The sequence below is a fragment of the Podarcis tiliguerta genome, assembly GCF_965153285.1.
Source record: "Podarcis tiliguerta genome assembly, chromosome: 16".
Lineage (NCBI taxonomy): Eukaryota > Metazoa > Chordata > Lepidosauria > Squamata > Lacertidae > Podarcis > Podarcis tiliguerta.
This window is the reverse complement of record NC_139549.1, coordinates 15,789,893-15,808,020: the sequence shown is the minus strand read 5'-3', so window position 1 is coordinate 15,808,020 and position 18,128 is coordinate 15,789,893. Positions and strand designations below refer to the sequence as shown.

General features: G+C 50.8%; 1 protein-coding gene and 1 long non-coding RNA gene across 5 annotated transcripts in view; one reads left to right on the top strand and one right to left on the bottom strand.

Moving 5' to 3' along the window:
• Positions 1-18,128, bottom strand: part of NRXN2 (neurexin 2) — a 345,397-nt gene that overhangs the window by 40,917 nt on the left and 286,352 nt on the right. For 3 of the 4 annotated variants that reach the window (XM_083417037.1, XM_083417039.1, XM_083417038.1), the window contains 2 exons: positions 15,272-15,443; positions 5,263-5,352 (listed from right to left, as the gene is read on the bottom strand). In XM_083417037.1, the coding sequence (XP_083273163.1) occupies positions 5,263-5,352; positions 15,272-15,443 (262 nt within the window). The remainder of the gene's footprint in view (positions 1-5,262; positions 5,353-15,271; positions 15,444-18,128) is intronic. The other variant, XM_083417040.1, reaches the window with a different exon arrangement.
• LOC310666400 lies at positions 2,759-6,380 on the top strand. Its single transcript, XR_014505899.1, has 3 exons — positions 2,759-3,027; positions 4,791-4,981; positions 6,084-6,380. It is a non-coding gene; the product is annotated as an uncharacterized lncRNA (long non-coding RNA).

Below are 18,128 nucleotides of genomic sequence, written 5' to 3'. Positions count from 1 at the left end.
TGGAAGCCAAGACGGCTTAGCAACCTCCAGGGAGGCATAATTCAGAAGTAAATCCGCCTGAGTAGCCGATATTCCCTGCGTGTACTTCTCTCCCTCCGCCATCATTGCTGAAGCCTGCTAGAGCAGGCAGAAACTCTCATCTCCAGACCCAGGATTCTTCCTGCTCCACGGCCAGTCCTGCAAGGTTGGGCAGTGAGCCACGAGGAAGCAGAATCTGGAGGCAGTGGGGTGCAGGGAAGGTTTCCAGCCCTCCATAGTTCAAGGGGAGGTGCTGAGGGCTAGGGAGGAACTGCATGAGGAAGGAAGGAAGGAAGGAAAAGAAAGAGGCGGGGGAACAGATGAGGGCTTAGAGTGTGTTTTCAAAGTCCAGGGTGCAGCCCCAAGTGTGTGCAATAGAGAGTGCCTCTGGCTACGTACAGAATGCCCAGGTCTGGGTCCCTAATTCTGGCACCCACACCAGGGAGAAAGGGTGCCTCCGCAGGCTCTGCCTTTTCCTTGACTCTGCTCTTATTTTCCAGAAGTGTAAAAGCTGCCAGGAAGCACTTCGAAGCAGAGGAGGCTGCCATGGCTCAGCTGCAGACCTTGCATTCCCTAGCCCTGAAAAGCAGGAGGGAGGGAGGGAGGGAGGAAGGGAGTGGGGGCTCACTTGAGCCTCTTGGCCCCTGCCCAGGACCGGCTTCTCTCAGCACCAGCAAGCTGGCTGGGCAGGTGCCAACAGGCCAGGCTTGCAATCTGGCTTGGGTGCCCATGAAAAACAGCCCCTGCCCATCAAGAGACACAGTGGGCTGTAAACGGAAATAATTAAGGGAGTAAATAATAACACAAGTTCAAATGAGGCTCTGGGCTGTTATCTTAAGCCAAGCTGGGTGACAGGCTTTCCCATTTATTTATTTTGGAGAGGCAAATTTACAACCCAGTAGTTTTGTGTGTGTTTTTTTGGATGGGTGGAAATTGAAAACATTTTTTTCCTGGTGGATTTTGTTTGTTTGTCTAGTATCAAAAGTGAGCTTATATTTTATTTTATTTTAAGTAGAAATGTGTCAGGCACATCTCAGGATGCCCCCCCTCCAGTCATTGCCAGGCTAAGGGGAAATTTGCAAGTCTAATGGTGCCGCTCCTGGAGGCATTCAGAGGCTGCCCCCCCCCAAAATCTGGCCAAGAAGGAACTGCTGGAATCAAAATTTTGCAGCAACTAAAGAGCAGCCCCTTCCTCTGCCATTTCATGTTAAAAACCCGAGATGCCAACTAACCTTAGCAGACAATCCCCCTAATAGAGATTTTATTCTGAAATCAGGCAGTGCAGACGAGTGCGTGAGTGTGTGTGTAACAGACGTATCTGTCCAAATGTTCCCTTTCCTTGAGGGGTGCCAATAAGCTCCACTCTCCCCGGTCTTTTCCTGCTTTAAGAGCTGCTTCCCAAAATGAAGGAGGACTGATGCCAGGGGCTGGCCCTGTGGGGCTATTCAGCAACTACCTTCCACAATTCTGAACCCCAACAAGACACTCAAAGCCATCCTGAGCTCTCGCTCAAAATGGGAGGGTATGGCTTTGGGTTTTCGGGGTTCTCCAGTCACAGGAACTATACATATCAGCTCAAAGTAAAACAAACAAACAGCAGAACTCAACTTTTTGAATTATTTTTTATCCCTTCTGGAATGCCTTTTAAGATTTGGGGGTGGGGAATAATCAACTAATGACAAATCAACTCATCAGATTTTGGGGATTAGTGGGGCCTGTTTCGCTCCTCAGTCCAGAGGGTGTGTGCATCAATGCACAACACAATGGGTGTGTGTGTGTGTTTCTGGAGATGGTCTACTGCAAATTCAGCTCAGCCAGACAGAATCCAGCCACTGCAGTTGCACAAAAGCAGCTTGGTACCCCACCCAATCTCTCCCTTCCCCACCCACTGGGGTTGGAAGGGGTGTCCAGAGAAATGCCTTGGGAGTCCTTTTGACCCACCCCCCAATGCAATTCAAAAACCCCATCCCCAAAATTCTCTAGGAAGTGGTGTGTGAGAAATGACACAAAGCAGTTCAAGTGGTTGAAATGTGGAGGGCAACTGCACTCTGGAGCTTGCTCGCGGCTGTGCCATCATAGATCTTCTGAATGGGGGTTGACAAGTAAGGTAAAGCCCAAACGGAGGGAAGGGAGGGGCTTTAGGGCTGGAAAGCAAAGCCTGCGGAGTCCCTTCTTGGGGCTGCAACGTGGACTCTCCTGCTCCCAACAGAAGAGCTGTGTATATAGCCTAAGAACTTGATACCCACAAAGGAGGGTCCAAAGCTCTAGTTCCTATAGCTAAAAGATGCAGGGCACACCTCAGCCTGGCTTGTGAGAGTATGTGTTCAGGTACGTGTGTGAGAGATGAAAGAGAAGAGGAGAAGGAAGAGAGAAATAGTGTGTGCAGGAAAGTATTGTGGATTTAAAGACACTCCACTGTTACTCACATGGATTTATCCCAATGTCGCATTTCCAGTGCTCTTCATCAAGCCAGTCCTTCAAACTCGCCCTGCACCCAAAGGCTTAAAGTGGGATGGTCTCTCGCCCACGTTTACTGCTTCCCCCCTGCTAACCCTCTGAGTTTCTCCTGTTTTTTTCTTCTTTTAAAAAAACCTCATTAAACGTCCCTTTAACTTCCTTTGTTTGTTTGTTTTGGGTGATTTTGTGGCTGTTTGTTTAAACCATCATGTTATAGACATTAAAAGATACATTTAGATGCTTAATCCCCCTTTAGAAATGCAACGCCAGCGAAGACGGTTATTAAGACATTTGGAATTTATCGGTTAAAAAAACTGTTTAGCACTTGGTTTGAGTTAAAAGCATGTTAGTGTTATTAGCTGGTTAATAAATTAAGATTTAAAGCGACCTCGTCCTTTCCTTTCTTTTTGGTCTTGTTGCTGCTACACTTCTTCCTTCCCCACGGAGTTTAAAGTGTTAAAGGTGCAGCTCTCGGTTTGGCACAGAGCAGGGGTCACTCCTTGCCCAACACACTTCCCGGGACCTTCACAAGCAGAGGCCGTGGCAAAGCTGGTGAGAAGAAGCAGACCTGAAACTGGCGTGTGTGTATGGGGGGGGGGTCCTGATTCCAGCTGTGGAGCAGATCAAATGCACTGACCCCCAAAAGTGGGGATGGGTAGACAGATATGGCATCCACCAGGGGCTTTCAAGCAGGGCTGGCAACAGCTGTGCCAGGGCTAGCGAACAACATACCAAGAGGCCCAAAGAGACAGCAGATGCTGTGGCCCTCCAGATGCTGCCAGACCACAAATCCCATCACCCCTTTAGGGGAAGAGCCACAGTTCAGTGGCAGAATACCCACCCTGCATGCAGAAGGCACCAAGTTCAGTCCCCGCTGGCAGCATCCCCAGGCAAGGATCCTGCAGCTGCCAGTCAGTGTAGGCAGTACTGAACTAGATAGACCAATGATCTGACTCAGTATAAGGCAGCTGCCTATGTACCTGGTCCTCATTAACCCTTCCCTGTAAGGCGTCTGCTCCTCCTCCTCTGCACATGCTTATTGACTTTGCACATTTTAAGGCCACAGGACTTCTCATGCTCCCTTTCAAGGCAGAAAAGGCAGCCCTAGAAACTGCTAGGCACTGGAGCGGCTGCTGCAGAGCATCTAAAAGGATCCTGGGAACCCTCTCCCAGCCCCTTACAAGCACAACCGTGTGAATATAGGGAAAGTTGGCAGGAAGCCCAGATGAGTTTTTGGTCTTAACTCAGGGAGAATGCTTTGTCTCTCAAGCCCAGGAGAGGACTCTCCATTTCCTGTTCTCCCAAGTCAGATCCTTGGTCCATCAAGTAGTGCCCCCTGATGTTGGACTACAATTCCCATCAGCCCCTGCCATCATGGTCAATGATCAGGTATGATGGAGGTTAAGAGTGCATTGACACCGGTCACTGCTGCTATCCCTTTACACGACCTAGGTATTGAATCTGAGGCCTTCTGCAGGCATAGCAGGTGCTCTACCACAGAGTTACGGTCCTGAAGATGGGGAGGGAGGAGATGTAGGGACACCAAAACCTTGGGGCTTAAAGGCAGAACATGACGAGAGGTAGGGCTGCTTGCTGTTGCCCCACCATTTCTCTCTTGCCCCACCCCATTCCCCTGGGACAACGCAGTGACAACATCCTGCCTTGCATCCTCCAGACTCCTCTGGCAGCAACCTCAGGTGGGGCAATGATGTCACAGCACAATGATGTCACAGATTGGACAGTCATACTCAACGGGGTGAGGAAGAGAGGGGCGCCAACGTTGACATCTCATGGAATGTCTCCAATTCATCCCCAAGCTAGGCTCAGACTGAGCCCCAACCCTTTGGCTGGGAGGGTTCAGCCCCTGAACATGCAATGGGAACGAAGACGGTGTCCCTGAGCACGTGCAGAGTGCCATCCAGAAGCACCACTCCTGGCACATTGGGGATTCAAGGGAAAGGGTCCCAAAGCGGGCTACACCTTCTCAGAGGCCTTCTAAGGACAGTTATGCCCCACCCCTCATCTTACTCCCTTCCACCTTTAGAAGATCCATCCTCACCACTCATCACAGCTCTCTGACCTTGTCACATCAGAAGAGCATGGCTGTAACTGGGTCAGGCCAAAGGGGCCTGCTCCTTCTAGCACTCTGTTCTTCTCAGATGGCCCGATGGGAAGTCTTTAAGCAAGCAGGGCACCAGCAAGACTCCTCTGCCTGACTGCACACAGACATGCCCCATCTCCAACAGGGGAGGTAGAACATCATCACATCATGCCCCCCCCCATCTTACTATCCTTCATGTCTTCATTTTGCACAGCTCCCCACCCTCCCTAGTGCTGGAGTATCACCAAGACGATGCATAAGAGCTGTGGCACTTCTCTTGGTGCGTAGCACCACCCAGAAATATATGCAAGAGCTACGTGCAGCTAGAGACAATCTATCTACTGCCCATGGAGTCTCTTTCCGGATGTGGCAATGCGCAACAGGAAGCCTGTGCCTTGGAATAAGGTGTGTGTTTGGGGAGAGGGACGGAGGGGTCCCACCCTGTGCAGTGAGCCCCAATTCCTTCTGAGAAATGCTACCCCGCCCCTATCTTCAGTCACCAGCCTTGAGCCATGGCCCTGCATGAAATATTCTGCTGGGGTGGGGGGCAGGAAGAGGAAGGGAGGAAGGAGAGTGAAGGACGGGTCAAGGGGCTGAAAGGGGAGAGGACTGCACCTTTAAACCTTTATTTTTTGTGTTTTGCTTGCTTGCTTGTTAATTAACCGGAATTAATTATTGTTAATTACCTTTGTCGAGTAGCCACTCATCTACTACTCGACCGAGCCGATACGGAATTCTCTGTCTAGCAATCGCCAGCCGCTCATTATCACTGTTCCCTTCAAAGAGTTTAGAGAGAGATTTGCAGATGGTTAAAAGAAAAAGAAGGAAAAAAAGAGTAGAGAGAGAGACATAACACGCCATCTGGAAGGTCAAAGGTCAGAGGTTAGCACGTTTAGAGAGGTCAGACTAAGCTCAGGCAAACAGCAGGTTAAGCGCTGGCTCGAAATTAGCTGTTAGTTTTCCATTAGTTAGTTTGCTTTTTTGTTTTTGTTTTGAGGGGAAGCGGGGGGTCAGTGGGGGTTTGGTTGGAGGTTTAGCGGTTTTAGCCAGCAACGGAGAAAGCTCTAGTTACACGGTTTAGTCAGGTTTAAGTGTTAGGATGAGTAGATGGAGGTTAGAAGGATTTATGCTGCACCAGGGAGGGAGAAAAGCCTCCCTGGGTGCATTATTTTTGTTTATTAAATTCACTTTATTAGCAGACTTTAATCCCTAGTCACAAAATGGGAAGGGAGGGGAGGAAAGCATCACACAGTCAAACTCTCTTTAAAAAGTCCCTTTCCCAAACTCTCAGCCATCGTTCCCCCACCCCCACCTTATTTCTTCAGCCGCCACCCCCCACCCTGCCATTCCCTTCAAACCACTCCCTCCCTCCCTCCCTCCCCCCAGACCCAACAGCCCACAAATCTGCCCTGCATTTGTATCTGGACAAAGGCAAAGAAGTTCAGCCATCTGCATCGCAGAAGAATTTGGGTCAGGACCAACCCTCTTTTTTCCTTTTCTTTCGCAGGACACTGATCAATGACTAATCAAGCCATATTGGATCCCACGATGTCACCTAGAAGGTGTGACACACCAATGGGACTCTGCTGAGGAGGCACTTGGGCCTGGTCCTTGGAGCGTTTCCTCTGCTCCCGAACACCCTTTGCTGTATTTTTAGCAACACAAGGTTGGAATCACACACAATGCGCCATTGAAATGCAAGTGGGGAACCTCCCTCAGCCGGGCAATATGGACACCCCCTTTTCAAATGCCCGCCCTCCATTTGCTGTCTTCCCATCATGAAATGACACTGGCAAATCTTCCACTTCGGGCCAAAAGGTGCCTGGCAGGTTTAAGCCAATCAAAGATTTAGGGCTGGAGACAGGGATGCCCCTAATACCTGTTGCTGGGAATCACAGGTGCGGAGAGCTCTGTTGCTCTGTCACTCAGGTCCTTTTGTTTAAAGGGGCTTCCCTTTGGGGTACTTGGTTGGCCATTCTGAGAACATGATTCTGAGCTAGATGGACCCCTTTGGCCTGATCCAGCAGGCTCTTCTGAAGTTCTTGTGCAACCTCCAGCCCCAGAGGCAGTCAAGCTTCCTAGCTACTTAGGGTTGTTTGGCCACTGTGAAAACAGAGTGATGGGCTAAATAGGCCCCCTTTGGCCCAGTCCAGCCGCAGGGCTCTTACATGTCACCATTGCTAAACCAAAGGGGATTTGGGAACTAGAGTGTCCAAGTTCTGTGAAAGAGAACACGAAGCCCCAACCTGAATGGCAGAGGCAAGGCTCTTAGCCTGACCTACCTGCCGGGGTGGGAGCCTTTGCACTACTCTGAGTATGAGGAAAGGAATGCTAAAGGAGATGACAGCTTCTGGAAGAACTGGATGCTTGGCATGTGTTCTGGGGCCTGGCAACCGTTAAGTCTGCGGACCAGGGACACCCCAAAAGCTGGAAGCAAACTGCGGCAATTGTGATGGGTGTCACCTGCAACATCATCAGCCAACAGGATTCCTTTCCCAAAGAAGAAAAGTGGAGACAATCTGACTGAGAAAGTCCAAGAAACAAGGTTGGATCCAGGGCCCGGGCCTCACTCAAGCCAGGGCCCAGGAAATTCTTCTCCAGCATTTGGAACCCTAGATGCAATCATAATGCAGGGAACGCCTGAGCATGCACAGAGCGCCTTTCACTCAGCAGCACTGTGATAAACACAGCTGGTCTCCAGATGTCAGGGGCCACAGATGCCCGGGGAGTGAGGCTGGCTCCTTTCCTTAAACTGAGTGTCATCAAGCCAGCCTTTTGTCACTGTGCACAGATGCAGAGGAAAGTGGCTGTTGCAAGGAGGCAGGTGGCATCTCTCAGCGCCAGGTGGGAAATTGATCAACCATCAACTAGCATGGCAAAGGTAGCAGGGTCAAGGCAGCCATGTGGAGGCAGGCAACGTTCAGTGGGAACGGGGAGCAGGACGACTCTCGCAGAGGATCATCTGGCGGGTGCTGGCTCTGCAACTTCTCGGCCTTGGTAAAAAGGGGCCAGCAAGACTGGTTCTCCTCTGTCTCTCAGTTTTCCAGATGGCAGAAAGTGCTCCCCACTGAGGCTACAACAGACTGCGCCCTTTGGGTGGGCCCAGGAGGATGCACAGAGGAAAGGACAAGGTGTACAAGCTCCGGGACGGGGAGGGATCCTTTTGTTTCACTTCAGGGCTTCGGCCAAAATGTTGAAGCGGAACAGTAGGAGAATGGAGGAACTGTTCAAGCAGGTAGCTTTAAGAAGTGGTTTGTTTGTTTTTTAAAGGGAAACAGCGTTTTGGGAAAAAAAGCGGAGGGGAAAAGATCCGCCCCCCAAAACTGTGCCCTCCATTTGGGGAGCTTGACTCAAGCTCCCCCAAACAAAAACTGGCACGCTCAGTTCACCACCTGCAAGCAGGATGTCCCACCCTCAACTTCTTTCGGGGGACTCCCGCTGTTGTGAAATGTGGCAAGGTGAGAGTCCCCCCCCCCATTCAGTACCAGTGGCCGAGCATTTGACCCTGTTCCTCATCTTCATTTTGTAATTCAAAGTGTATACGAACACACTTTGCAGGGGGTTGGAGTAGATGACCCTTGGGGTCCCTTCCAACTCCACAATTCTATGATGTAAAACCACTGAAGAATCTAAATAACTGAAGGGTGTTAGTAAACAAACGAAACTCCTTGGAACCATTTCAGAATGGGGGATTTTTAAGCCTCTGTGAATGCAAGGCTGGTTTTCCAAGGAGTGGGTGGATTTGCAATTGCCGGGTGTGTGTGTGGGGGGGGGGTGCTGCTCCACTGGGGCAGCGGCCCCTCCCCATTTTTGCTCCTCATTCCATTCTGCAATTCAGCCCCTAATTAGAGGCGGTCAGGGACTTTTCATGCTCTCATTAGCTTCTGTATTAACGAGGCGATTAACATCTTTTAATTAAAAATACGCCATCCTCAGAAAGTGACCCGAGTCTCTAATCAGGATCCGGCTTGGGAGGGATTCCTGCTGCACAACCCTCGCTCCGTGAGCTGGACTGTGCGCTAAACACACGTCAAAGCCCCCTTGCCACCTCCCACTGTATACCCATGGGAAGAGCAGAAGGGGGAAAAGCAACAACAAAATGCGCACACACCAAGAGGCTCTGCTGTAAGGAAGGGTGGTGTTGGTGAAAACGAAGCTGCAGACCAGGCAACAAAGACCCTTCAGTGCATTGTGGGTTATTTAAATGCTTGGCATGGCGTAATTCTGCACATTTGCTAGATGGAAGGTAAATGACCAGGCGCCAGCTTGCAACGCAAGGGGCCAGAAGCTAGCCAGTCTTGTCCCCCCCACCCCACATCCGGTATCCCAGCAAAAGCTTTGAACAGGGGCAGATCGCTTCAGCAGCTGGATCTTAGGATGTCAGGAGCAGGAGCTCCACCTCTGTCAAGGTGCTGGGTCTTGAGGAGGGATCTGCGGAAATGGTGAGTTGCAGCACCGGGCATGGAGCAGGGGAGGGGAATAGAGGAACTGGACAATAACACCCCCCCCACCCACACCGGACACTTGGGTGTTTTAAGGGGAGAAGGCACACTGAGACTAAGCACTGCAGCTGGTTTGAAATGGATTCAATTGGCAGGGCCAGACCCTGTGTGTTGGCAGTGCTCTAATCTGGGGGGGTGGGGGGGCAGATCTAAAAGCCAGTGGTGGTGCAGGGGATAGAGTGTCAGGCAAGGACCTGGGAGGGAGCAGGGTTCAAATCCCAACTTGGCCACAAAGCTCAGTGGGTGACCTTGAGCTCACCACTCATTTTCAGCTTGTTGGGGTGAATAAAGGAAAGGAAGAACCATGTGTGCCACACCTTGAGCTCCTTGGGAGAAAAAGGTGGGATAGAAAGGAAATGAAATAAACAAATCTCTGGCTGATGTGCAGTAGAGGCACAAGGGCTCCTGACTGTTTTAACAGAAAAGGCTCCTGCTCTCCCACCACCCACCCCAATTACGCTGCTGAAATGAAAATTTGGAGTGGGGAATGACGGCATCCAGGAGCAGATTTTTGTGAAAAGGGACTGTAAGCTCCGTTCTGATGCTGAAAATAAATTCTTAGGATGAAGACCTGCCCAGTTTCTGAATTTAAAGTAATTGGCTCCCCCTACCCTGGGTTACTACATTGCACCAGGCTCCTGCTGGTAGATCTTTTGGTTCTATTTAAAAAGCAAATCAGATCCCAGAAGACTGACGTCTGCTTTCCTCTGCTCTAATGCCAGATGTGTGAAGACTGGTTGTAGTTACTCAAAAGGTAAATGCACTCTGCAGGTACTCAGAGGCTGACATAAAAATCAGCGTTCAGGATTGAGCCCCGTGGGTCACTCTTCTGCAGCTGTCGAGTGGGGCTGAATTTCACAGAAACGTTAAACCGCAGATCAGAAATTCAGATTTCTGACTAGCATGCAGCATCTTCTGCATGAAAAGGGAGCGCAGAATCAACAGGAATATTTGGTGCCATCGCTTGATTTTGGAGCTCCTGAGCGCCACAGGATTTTCCTCCCAACGCTTTTAAGCGAATTGCCTCGGTGGTATTTTGTCAAGAGGGATTATTAGCTTCGTTTAAAAAGAGTCTCAAAATACCACCTGGATTTTGATAACAGTAATATTTATTTTAATTGGTTAATTAACCAATCAATCGTTTAAGGGCAAGGCAGTTAATCGACTGAGAGCCTTAAAAGCCATCCCCGGCCTTGGATGAGCTGTCTGTCATTAGGAGAGCGCAGGCAAAGTGGGTTTCTTTTATGCACAAGGAAGGAAGGAAAAAGCCAAACCACTGAAGAGGAGGAAAACTCTGGTGGCAGAGGAGAGAGGCAGCCAGGAGGAACAGGCAAAGAAAAAGGAGATACTGCTGCCACCTCCAGCTAATTTGGGGCAATAAAATAAAGAAAGCAAATGGCACACATATGTGCCCTCGCCCTGGGGACTTCTGGAATGTGGCTAGAGGGTTCTGCCCTCCACTTAAGCCTACCTCTGTTTGGTTATGAACTCGTGGGCCTCAGTTTCTGTAAAATGGGGACAATATTTGAGGACAACAGCTTTATATATGTATCTGAGTTCCTTTTGAGGGGAAAGCAGGAATGAATGTAGCTATCCCTTGCCCTCTCCACACTGTCTGGCATGACAATCTCCCTGGTCTCCTTTTGGAGGTTGCGCTGGAGTTTTCAAAGGTCCTGAAAAACCTGGGGAGCCTCTGTGATTGGAGGAGGGCCCCTCACTGAGGACAGCTGCCCCTTAACTCATGGGCCCAAGCGTCCTTGCTCCCTTTTCCTGGATCAAGAAGCACCTGCGGAAGGTTAGGTGTACTCTTCCTAATGAAGATGAGAAGGCCAACTCCCAGGTGGGTGGGTGTATTTTGTTTTTAGGAGACTCTCACAAGAAACAGAAGGTTGAAACCTGATTCATGGAGAGTCCAAGGTACCCTGCTTAAACTTTTGAAATCAAGGTTAATTTAAATAATGGTTTATACGTTACATACACACACCTGGATCAAAACAGACAGAAAGAAAACCTGCAGCTTTTAAAAATGAATTTTCCCACCTGACCCTTTGCTTATTTTCCAAGAAAAGGATTTATCAGACACATGGAAATGCCCACTGAATATGTTGTTTACAGCAAAATAGGGCCTCCATGCCAGATTTAGTACTTTTTTCTCCCTCAGAAGGCTGAACCTCATTCACTGGTTTGATTATTACTTGGTTTTTCACAAAACTGCAAAAGATTCCCCCAAGGAAACCTCAGAGATTGATCCTGATTGTGTCCCTGAGTGGGGATTCTGTAACTCAACTGCTGGTTATTAAAGCCTGGGCTTCCTTTTCCTGTTTGCATCCCAAGACATGGGCCCCAGATCCTCCCTCCTCCTATTGCACCCTACTTGCAACCAGAAATTCAAAGCTTTGGGACCCTCTCTTTTTAGATAATCCAAAGGACCCCACAGCAAACACTCCATATGTAAAGCGCTATTAATTTTTTTAAACGGGTACATTATCTTCAGCTGAGGTTCTTTACTGTTTAAAAAACAGGTTGCCTTTTCAACACTCTTCATTCTGAAGCCATCAAGAAACTAGAATGGTAAAGCATTTGGGACATGGGGAAAAAGTTCCAAAAGGAGAGAGAGCTGTACTTCTATATTTAATTGGGGGAGGGAGAGTCATACAGCCCACCCACTTCAGAGCCCATGGATGCCTAGCAGCTGCCACTCCTTCTTTTCTTTCAGACAATGGCGGCAAAAGAGACCTGTGCCCGCTGCTTGGCACCCTCCAAGGTAACACAAGGCATGCCTGTGGAGAGCAAGTCCTGGGGAGAGAGAGCACAGGGCTTCTCCCCATTTGCAGCATCCCTTCCTTCCTCTGAAGGCAGGGGGTGGGACCCTTCCTCCTCCATAAAGGGCTTCCAAGATGGGGTTTGGGTTGTCTCTCTGGCTGGGTCAGAGTGAGCGGCAGAGATTGCTGTCAGGCTCCTTGGCAGCCTTAAACTGTTGTGTTGGGTTTCTTAATGGCCTAGAGAGCCAAGTTGTCAGTCAGCGTGTCCACTGGCACAGGCAGATGAAGGTGTGCTTCTTGGGAGGACTGGCACCTCTCACTTGGGTCTCACAAGTCTGCAGACTAACCAAAGTGGCCCATGGAAGCTGCAATCCTCTGGCAGAACAAAGAATTCCATCAGGCCCAAAGTTCTGTAAGTTTCACCACCTCCCTTACTACTTCTGAGGGCTGACTTGCATGACGCCTTCTCATGCCCACAGGTTCGGATTCCTGAATGACGATATAAATGTTTTGCAAAGCAAGAGCCTCATGTGTCCTTTCCCCTTCAGAAAAAGCTGGTCTTCTGGGCTTGATTCAAAAACGCAGGATGGCCACTTTGAAATGCAGCCTTGCAGAATCTACACGACAGTGCAAGAGGGCAGCTCCCAGGTTTTCACAGGGGAACAGCGAAGACAGTCCAGTAGCATTGCATGGCCTCCAGGCTGAGTTAGCACCGGGCAAAAGGTGCCCTCCATGCCAGAGAGTGTGACCCTGAGCACCCAAGGGTGGAAAGCCAAAGCAGCTTAATAAGGGGTATTGCAGGAAGTGGCCCCAGATGGAAAGGAGGCCCCTAAAAAGCAGTGAGGCATGATGATCTGCCCAAAGTCCAACTGCAGCTTGTCTCGGGGTCCCTGTGGAGCCCAAGAAAGGTGTGGGTGCCAGCAACGTCTGAGCTGCAGAGCTCCCTGCAATGGGTGCCAAAGCACAGGTGTGGGGGCAGTGCAAAGACGCACAAAGTGTGTGCCTTGCTGCTTTCTCAAGACCTGTAACTGCTTCATGGCTACTTGTGCAGCGGGCAGAGGATCCACAGCACAGTGGGGAGGAAGGGCCAGGGCTCAGCGGTCGAGAATCTGTTTTCCATGCAAAAGATCCAGGGTTCAGTCTCCAGCGGCATCTCCAGGTGTGGTTGGGAAAGCTTTCCCATCTGAAACCCGAGATTCAGCTGCCAGTCAGTGCTAGATGGACCCTTGGCCTGACTCAGTAGAACATAGCTTCCACCTCCGTAAGGCTGGTGTGCGGCCCCTGGTGTGCAGTTTGGTGCATGCCTGAGCTGTGGCAGCAGCTCCTGGCTAGCAGAGGCTGCGCTCCACTCACTGCAGCAGCGCTGGGCATCAAAGAGACTGCACAATCAGGCCAGCGGGACGACAGGCTGGGGAGAGGCTCTTTGTCGAGGGGGGGCAATGGAGGGGAGCTGGATCAAAGTGGCTGGCAAATCCCAGGCGGGCAGGAGCTCTCCCTGCCTTGCCTGCCTGCGGCACTAATGACCTTGATTAGGTTTCGCCCTCCCCTCACTCCCCCCGCCCCGCTGCTCTATGGTTCCTGCTGGCTCCTGGCGGGAAGGGAGAAGCCGCCGCGCTTGTGTGTGATTCAGCCACCAAACGATGGGAGGAAATGGATCCTGAACGAAGGCCCTTCCAGGCTGGTTGCACTGCCAGGCACAAATGCAGCCATGAAAACCCCAGCTTCCCCTGGTCTCCCAGGCACCCCACCCCACACTTTGAGACACCCCCACCCTGGCTCAATGGAGGTCGGAACCCGCCTGCATCTCTGCTCACGCTCCAAGATCCAGTCTGCTCATGCTGCCCCTCCCAGCCTCGGAGGCAGAGCACCGGGCTGCTGTGGCTGTGACAGGCAAGAAAGGAGGCTCATCATGGGAAGGTGGGTGTCTGCTGGGGCTCCCCTTTCTGCCCCTCGCGCTCTCCACAGCTCTCCCCTCTAGTCTTCACCCTGTTGCTGCCCCCCCCCCCGTTATTGACTCCCCCCTCCCTGCTCCGGTGTCCTCTTTCATTTCCTGGCATCTACATTGTGTGCAAAGGACCCGGACCTTTTCTGCAATTGCCAACCTTTTCAAAGAATAAAGGAGATTAGAATGAGATACGCTCAAAGCACTTCTCTCTTGCTGAAAAGGGCTGTAAAAATTATTTGATAGCAGAAAAATGCCAGCGGCTAACAGAATGTCAAGGGCCCAGGGGGTGGGTAGAAGGGTGTTTTTTTTGAAAAAATAAATAAGGGGGGAAATTATAGACTTAGGATCCAGTTTCAAATCCTAGTCCAACTCCGAGACATCGCTCTTTCACCCAACCCCCCTGCCTCAGTTTTCCACCTGCAAAAATACGAGTGAGCGGCCCACCTCCCAGGCTTTAGAACAAAGGAGACAGCACAAATGAAAGAAAATGGCTGCTGTACTGACAGCCAGACAGGGCAGCTGGGCTGGGGCCTAGACTGCTACAAACAGTGAAAGAGAAGATGGAGGAAGAAGCACAAGGGGACTTCCACCCTGGCTCTTGGCTGAAACCCCTTCTTGATTTTCTCAAGCTCTCTCTCCACCCCTCTTCAGTTGTGCCCAGAGGAAGCTGGCTGACTGCCTATGTGGCAGACTGGCAAGGACAGCTGGACCCTGGCAGAGAACTGGGCATCACCAGCCTTTTCTTCCACATGTGGAGAAAGGGCTCCAGAGCTCAACTGATGTTTAGATTTTTCTGCTTGCCTTTTGAAAATAAGCAAACTTGCGACAAATTCCCCTATTTATCCCCTCCTGGCACACACCTCTTCATTCCTGCAGGGACCCACCCGTTTTCCTGGCTACTTTTCCTCACGACCCCCGTGAATGGCTACCCCCACTTGTCCCAAGAGCATCTAGGGCTTGCTAGTCCAGGGGAAAAAGTCTTACTTAAGGTGTGAGGGGCCCTGGGTTCAAATTCTGAACAAGTCCTGGGCAAAGGAAAGCCTGTACCTGAGAGACTTCCCTGTGGGGAGGGACCCCGGCTGAGTGGCAGGGAACCTCCTTTGAAGGCAAAAGTCCCACAGCGGCAGCATATCCAATTAAGCAGAGCAAGCAACAAGTGATGGAAGGGAGTGCGTTCTGCTTCAGCTCCTGGGGAGACACTGCTGGGCCAGATGAACAGACAGCCTGACTTGGCAGTAGCTTTGTAAGAACCCCAGCCCTGACATTCTTTTCTTCTTGGGGACAGAGACTTCTCCTGATCCTGGGTAAGTGCTAATGGAAATGGCCAAAGACCCTGCTGACCAGGGGCTGGCAAAAAGGATCCCGCCCCAAATCCGCCCACCTCACTGCTTGGTGGAAATGCTCAGAGGGCCAGGGTGGTTCCGACCTCCATGGTGTGGGGGAGACAGGATGAGGGGCACGGCAGGCATTGCCTCCCAGTCCCTACCTGCGGGGTATCGCTCATTGATAGGCCAATTGTCCACCTGCAGCGTTGCGTTGCCACCGCTCCGGGTGAAGCGCACCACGTGGTACTTGCCGTCGTTCACCATGGCGTTGCTCTCCTCGATGGTGATGTCGTCCGTGCCCACGTTGAAAATGACCCCAACTGTTCCCTGGTCCTGTGAGGAGGCAACAGAAGGGAGAGAAGGAGAACGGAGTCAGAGCAGGGGTCAGAGGGGCAAATTCCAGCAGAGGCTGGGGAGGCAGGAGCAGGGGTCAAGGGGACTTTGTTGCAGCCAGGCATCTACGGTGAAGAGCAAATCTCTGGCCCACTGGCCCTGGCTCCCACCATTTTTAAAAAGGTAAGACTCCCGAGACACATGAAGCCTGCAAAGTAAGAACTGTGCCTATAGCAGCTGACAGCCACGTCTCCTGTGCCTTATCTCAGTTTTCCCCACAGTTAACAAGGCTGTGCCACTGACAGCAGCTAGACAAGCCCTGCTGAGAAAGAGAAACCCAACTCTTTTCACTCCTGTTGAGTTTGCAATGGACATGTTAATAATCAGTGTTACTAGGAAAGGGGAGCAGTTCCCTGTAGCACAGGTCTCCCCATTTGGCCTGTTGGTGGTGGGAAATAGGAGGTCTGATGTGGTTTACCCAGTTGGGGTGTTTGAGGTTCAAAAAGGAACAAGTTAGGGCATTCTAAAATGCAATCTTGGGTTGTGGGTGCTCTGCCAGCCCAGGAACCCAGTGGTGAACCATCTCTTGAGAGGAGCCTGCCTGCCACTTTATGAATCTGTGGAGGGGCCCCCACCCAACTACAGTGAGGCAGGTGGTGACTGGGAGAGAGACTTCTCGGTGGGGTTCCCAATTTGCAGAATGCACTCCCCAGGGACATTTGCTGTCTCTTTTGCACAATGAAATACTGCTTTATTTCCACAAGATTGAATCTATAATGGAAATTGTTCAAGTTCTGATGTTTTATTATATTTTTTCACTAGTCTTCCTTAAAATTTTTATTTATTTATTTTTGTATTTGTGCCAAATAAAGAAGTTACAAAGATACACGCAACACAGGATGTATTTTTAAAAAGTTAAGAAATAAATTGTCAACTTGTGTAATTTATAAACAATTTAAAAAACACAAAATGATCCGTGAAAAATAATAAACAGGAATGCTTTAGTGACCAAGCGGCCATCATTTGGCCCAAGGAAGGAGAAAAGCAGCAGAAGCGAAGTCACTGCATCACCAATGGGAAGAGGCTTTCATTTTATATTGGAGAAGACGCTGGCTGCTACCTGTCACTGGGAAGCCTGAGAGTGTGTTTTAGTGTATTAGCATGATATAAGTGGACTATAAGAGAATACAGTGTAGGAAAACATAGTATTCCCTGACCATTCTCTTCCTGTGGGATGCTTTTGTCTATCTCATCTCCCTTGCTTTTGTTTTGAAATTTATGCTGTAAGCCACCTTGGAAATATTTTTGCACGCTGAAGGGTAGGGTAGAACCCAATTAGAAACCAACCAACAAATCTTGACCTGGGTTTCTCCTAATCCTGCTTGGCAGCCAAGAGAGAGTAAGAAACCAGGCCTCAGGGCCAAGCGGATGGAGTCCTGTCCTTGCGCTCCTGACTACTTCTTTTTAAAACCATAGAGCTCTTGTAGTGTGGGAGTGGGGAATGCTGGGCCAGGGGGGTCATGGGGCTGGGAGGGTTTTTAAAAAGCATTTGCCCTCCCCCACCAATCTGCCATGGCCACAATTGGAGACATCCCTCCAACACATTCACCCCTATTGACTGCTATTCACAAGGGGAGGAAAAAGCCTACTGGTGTCCCATTGTGACTAACTGGGGAGAGCAGAGTCCTGTTTTGCACAGGGGGTGCCAGATGCTGAACGTTGAACCTTCCGGATATGCTCTCCCACAGAGCTGTGGCCTCTTCCCCAAGCAGAGAGGCGCCATCAGGAACCAAGAACACCCTTGGGCTGAGTGGCTTTTCTCCCGAGAGTCCTCCAGAGGGTGTTTCGAAGTGGCAGAAGCCTTTTCTGAGTCGCAGAGAGCCCCATCCGCTTCCTTCATGGGAAGTGGTCCAACTGGTAGGGCCAAAGCATCCCCTCACTCCTTTGGCACCCACTCCACTCATTTCCTCCCTCTTTATGGAGCTGGGGGGGGGGGCAGTGACTTCAACCCGGCTTTCTGCAGGGGTCAGCCAAGTTGTCTGTGGGTTACCCACGCTGGCTCCCAAACACCCTACAACCAGCTGGCTGTCAGGTGCTTAGGACTAAGCAGGATGTGGCTGGCAAACAGGGCCACCTCTCCATGAGATGGTAGCAGCAGCGGAAAGACTGTCTTTCCCGCACGATCTTCCTGCTAGATTTCTGTTGTCCTGGCTTGGAGGTCTGCTTCCGGGTTTGGTGCAAAATGGGCCAACTCTTGCAGGCGATTCTAGACCAGGGGAGGGGGTGGAAGATGGATGTTGCCCCAGAGGGTCCCGAGAAGGCTCACTCCACTGCCTCCCCCCTCCTCTGTGATGCTTTCAGGTATCCCTGCTTCAGCTTGGGGCCCCCACCTCTCGCCCTCCTTGCTCCGCTCTCACCAGCTCGCTTGCTGCAGCTCTGAGTAATCAGAGCTCCCTTAATCCAGTTCCTGGTGCAGCCCGGATTGACAGCGCGCTGCCTAATCTCGTTTGCCTCATCAATAAGCTAACGATCAGGGCTGCTTAATTTCATTTGCAGCAGAGCGGTAATTAATCCACTTCTGCAGCCGCCTCTCTGGAAAGGAGCAGAAGAGCTGCAGGGCGAGAAGCAACCTGTGTAGGAGTTGGGCTGTGGAGTAGAATTTTTGTGTGTGTGTGGGGTGGGGTG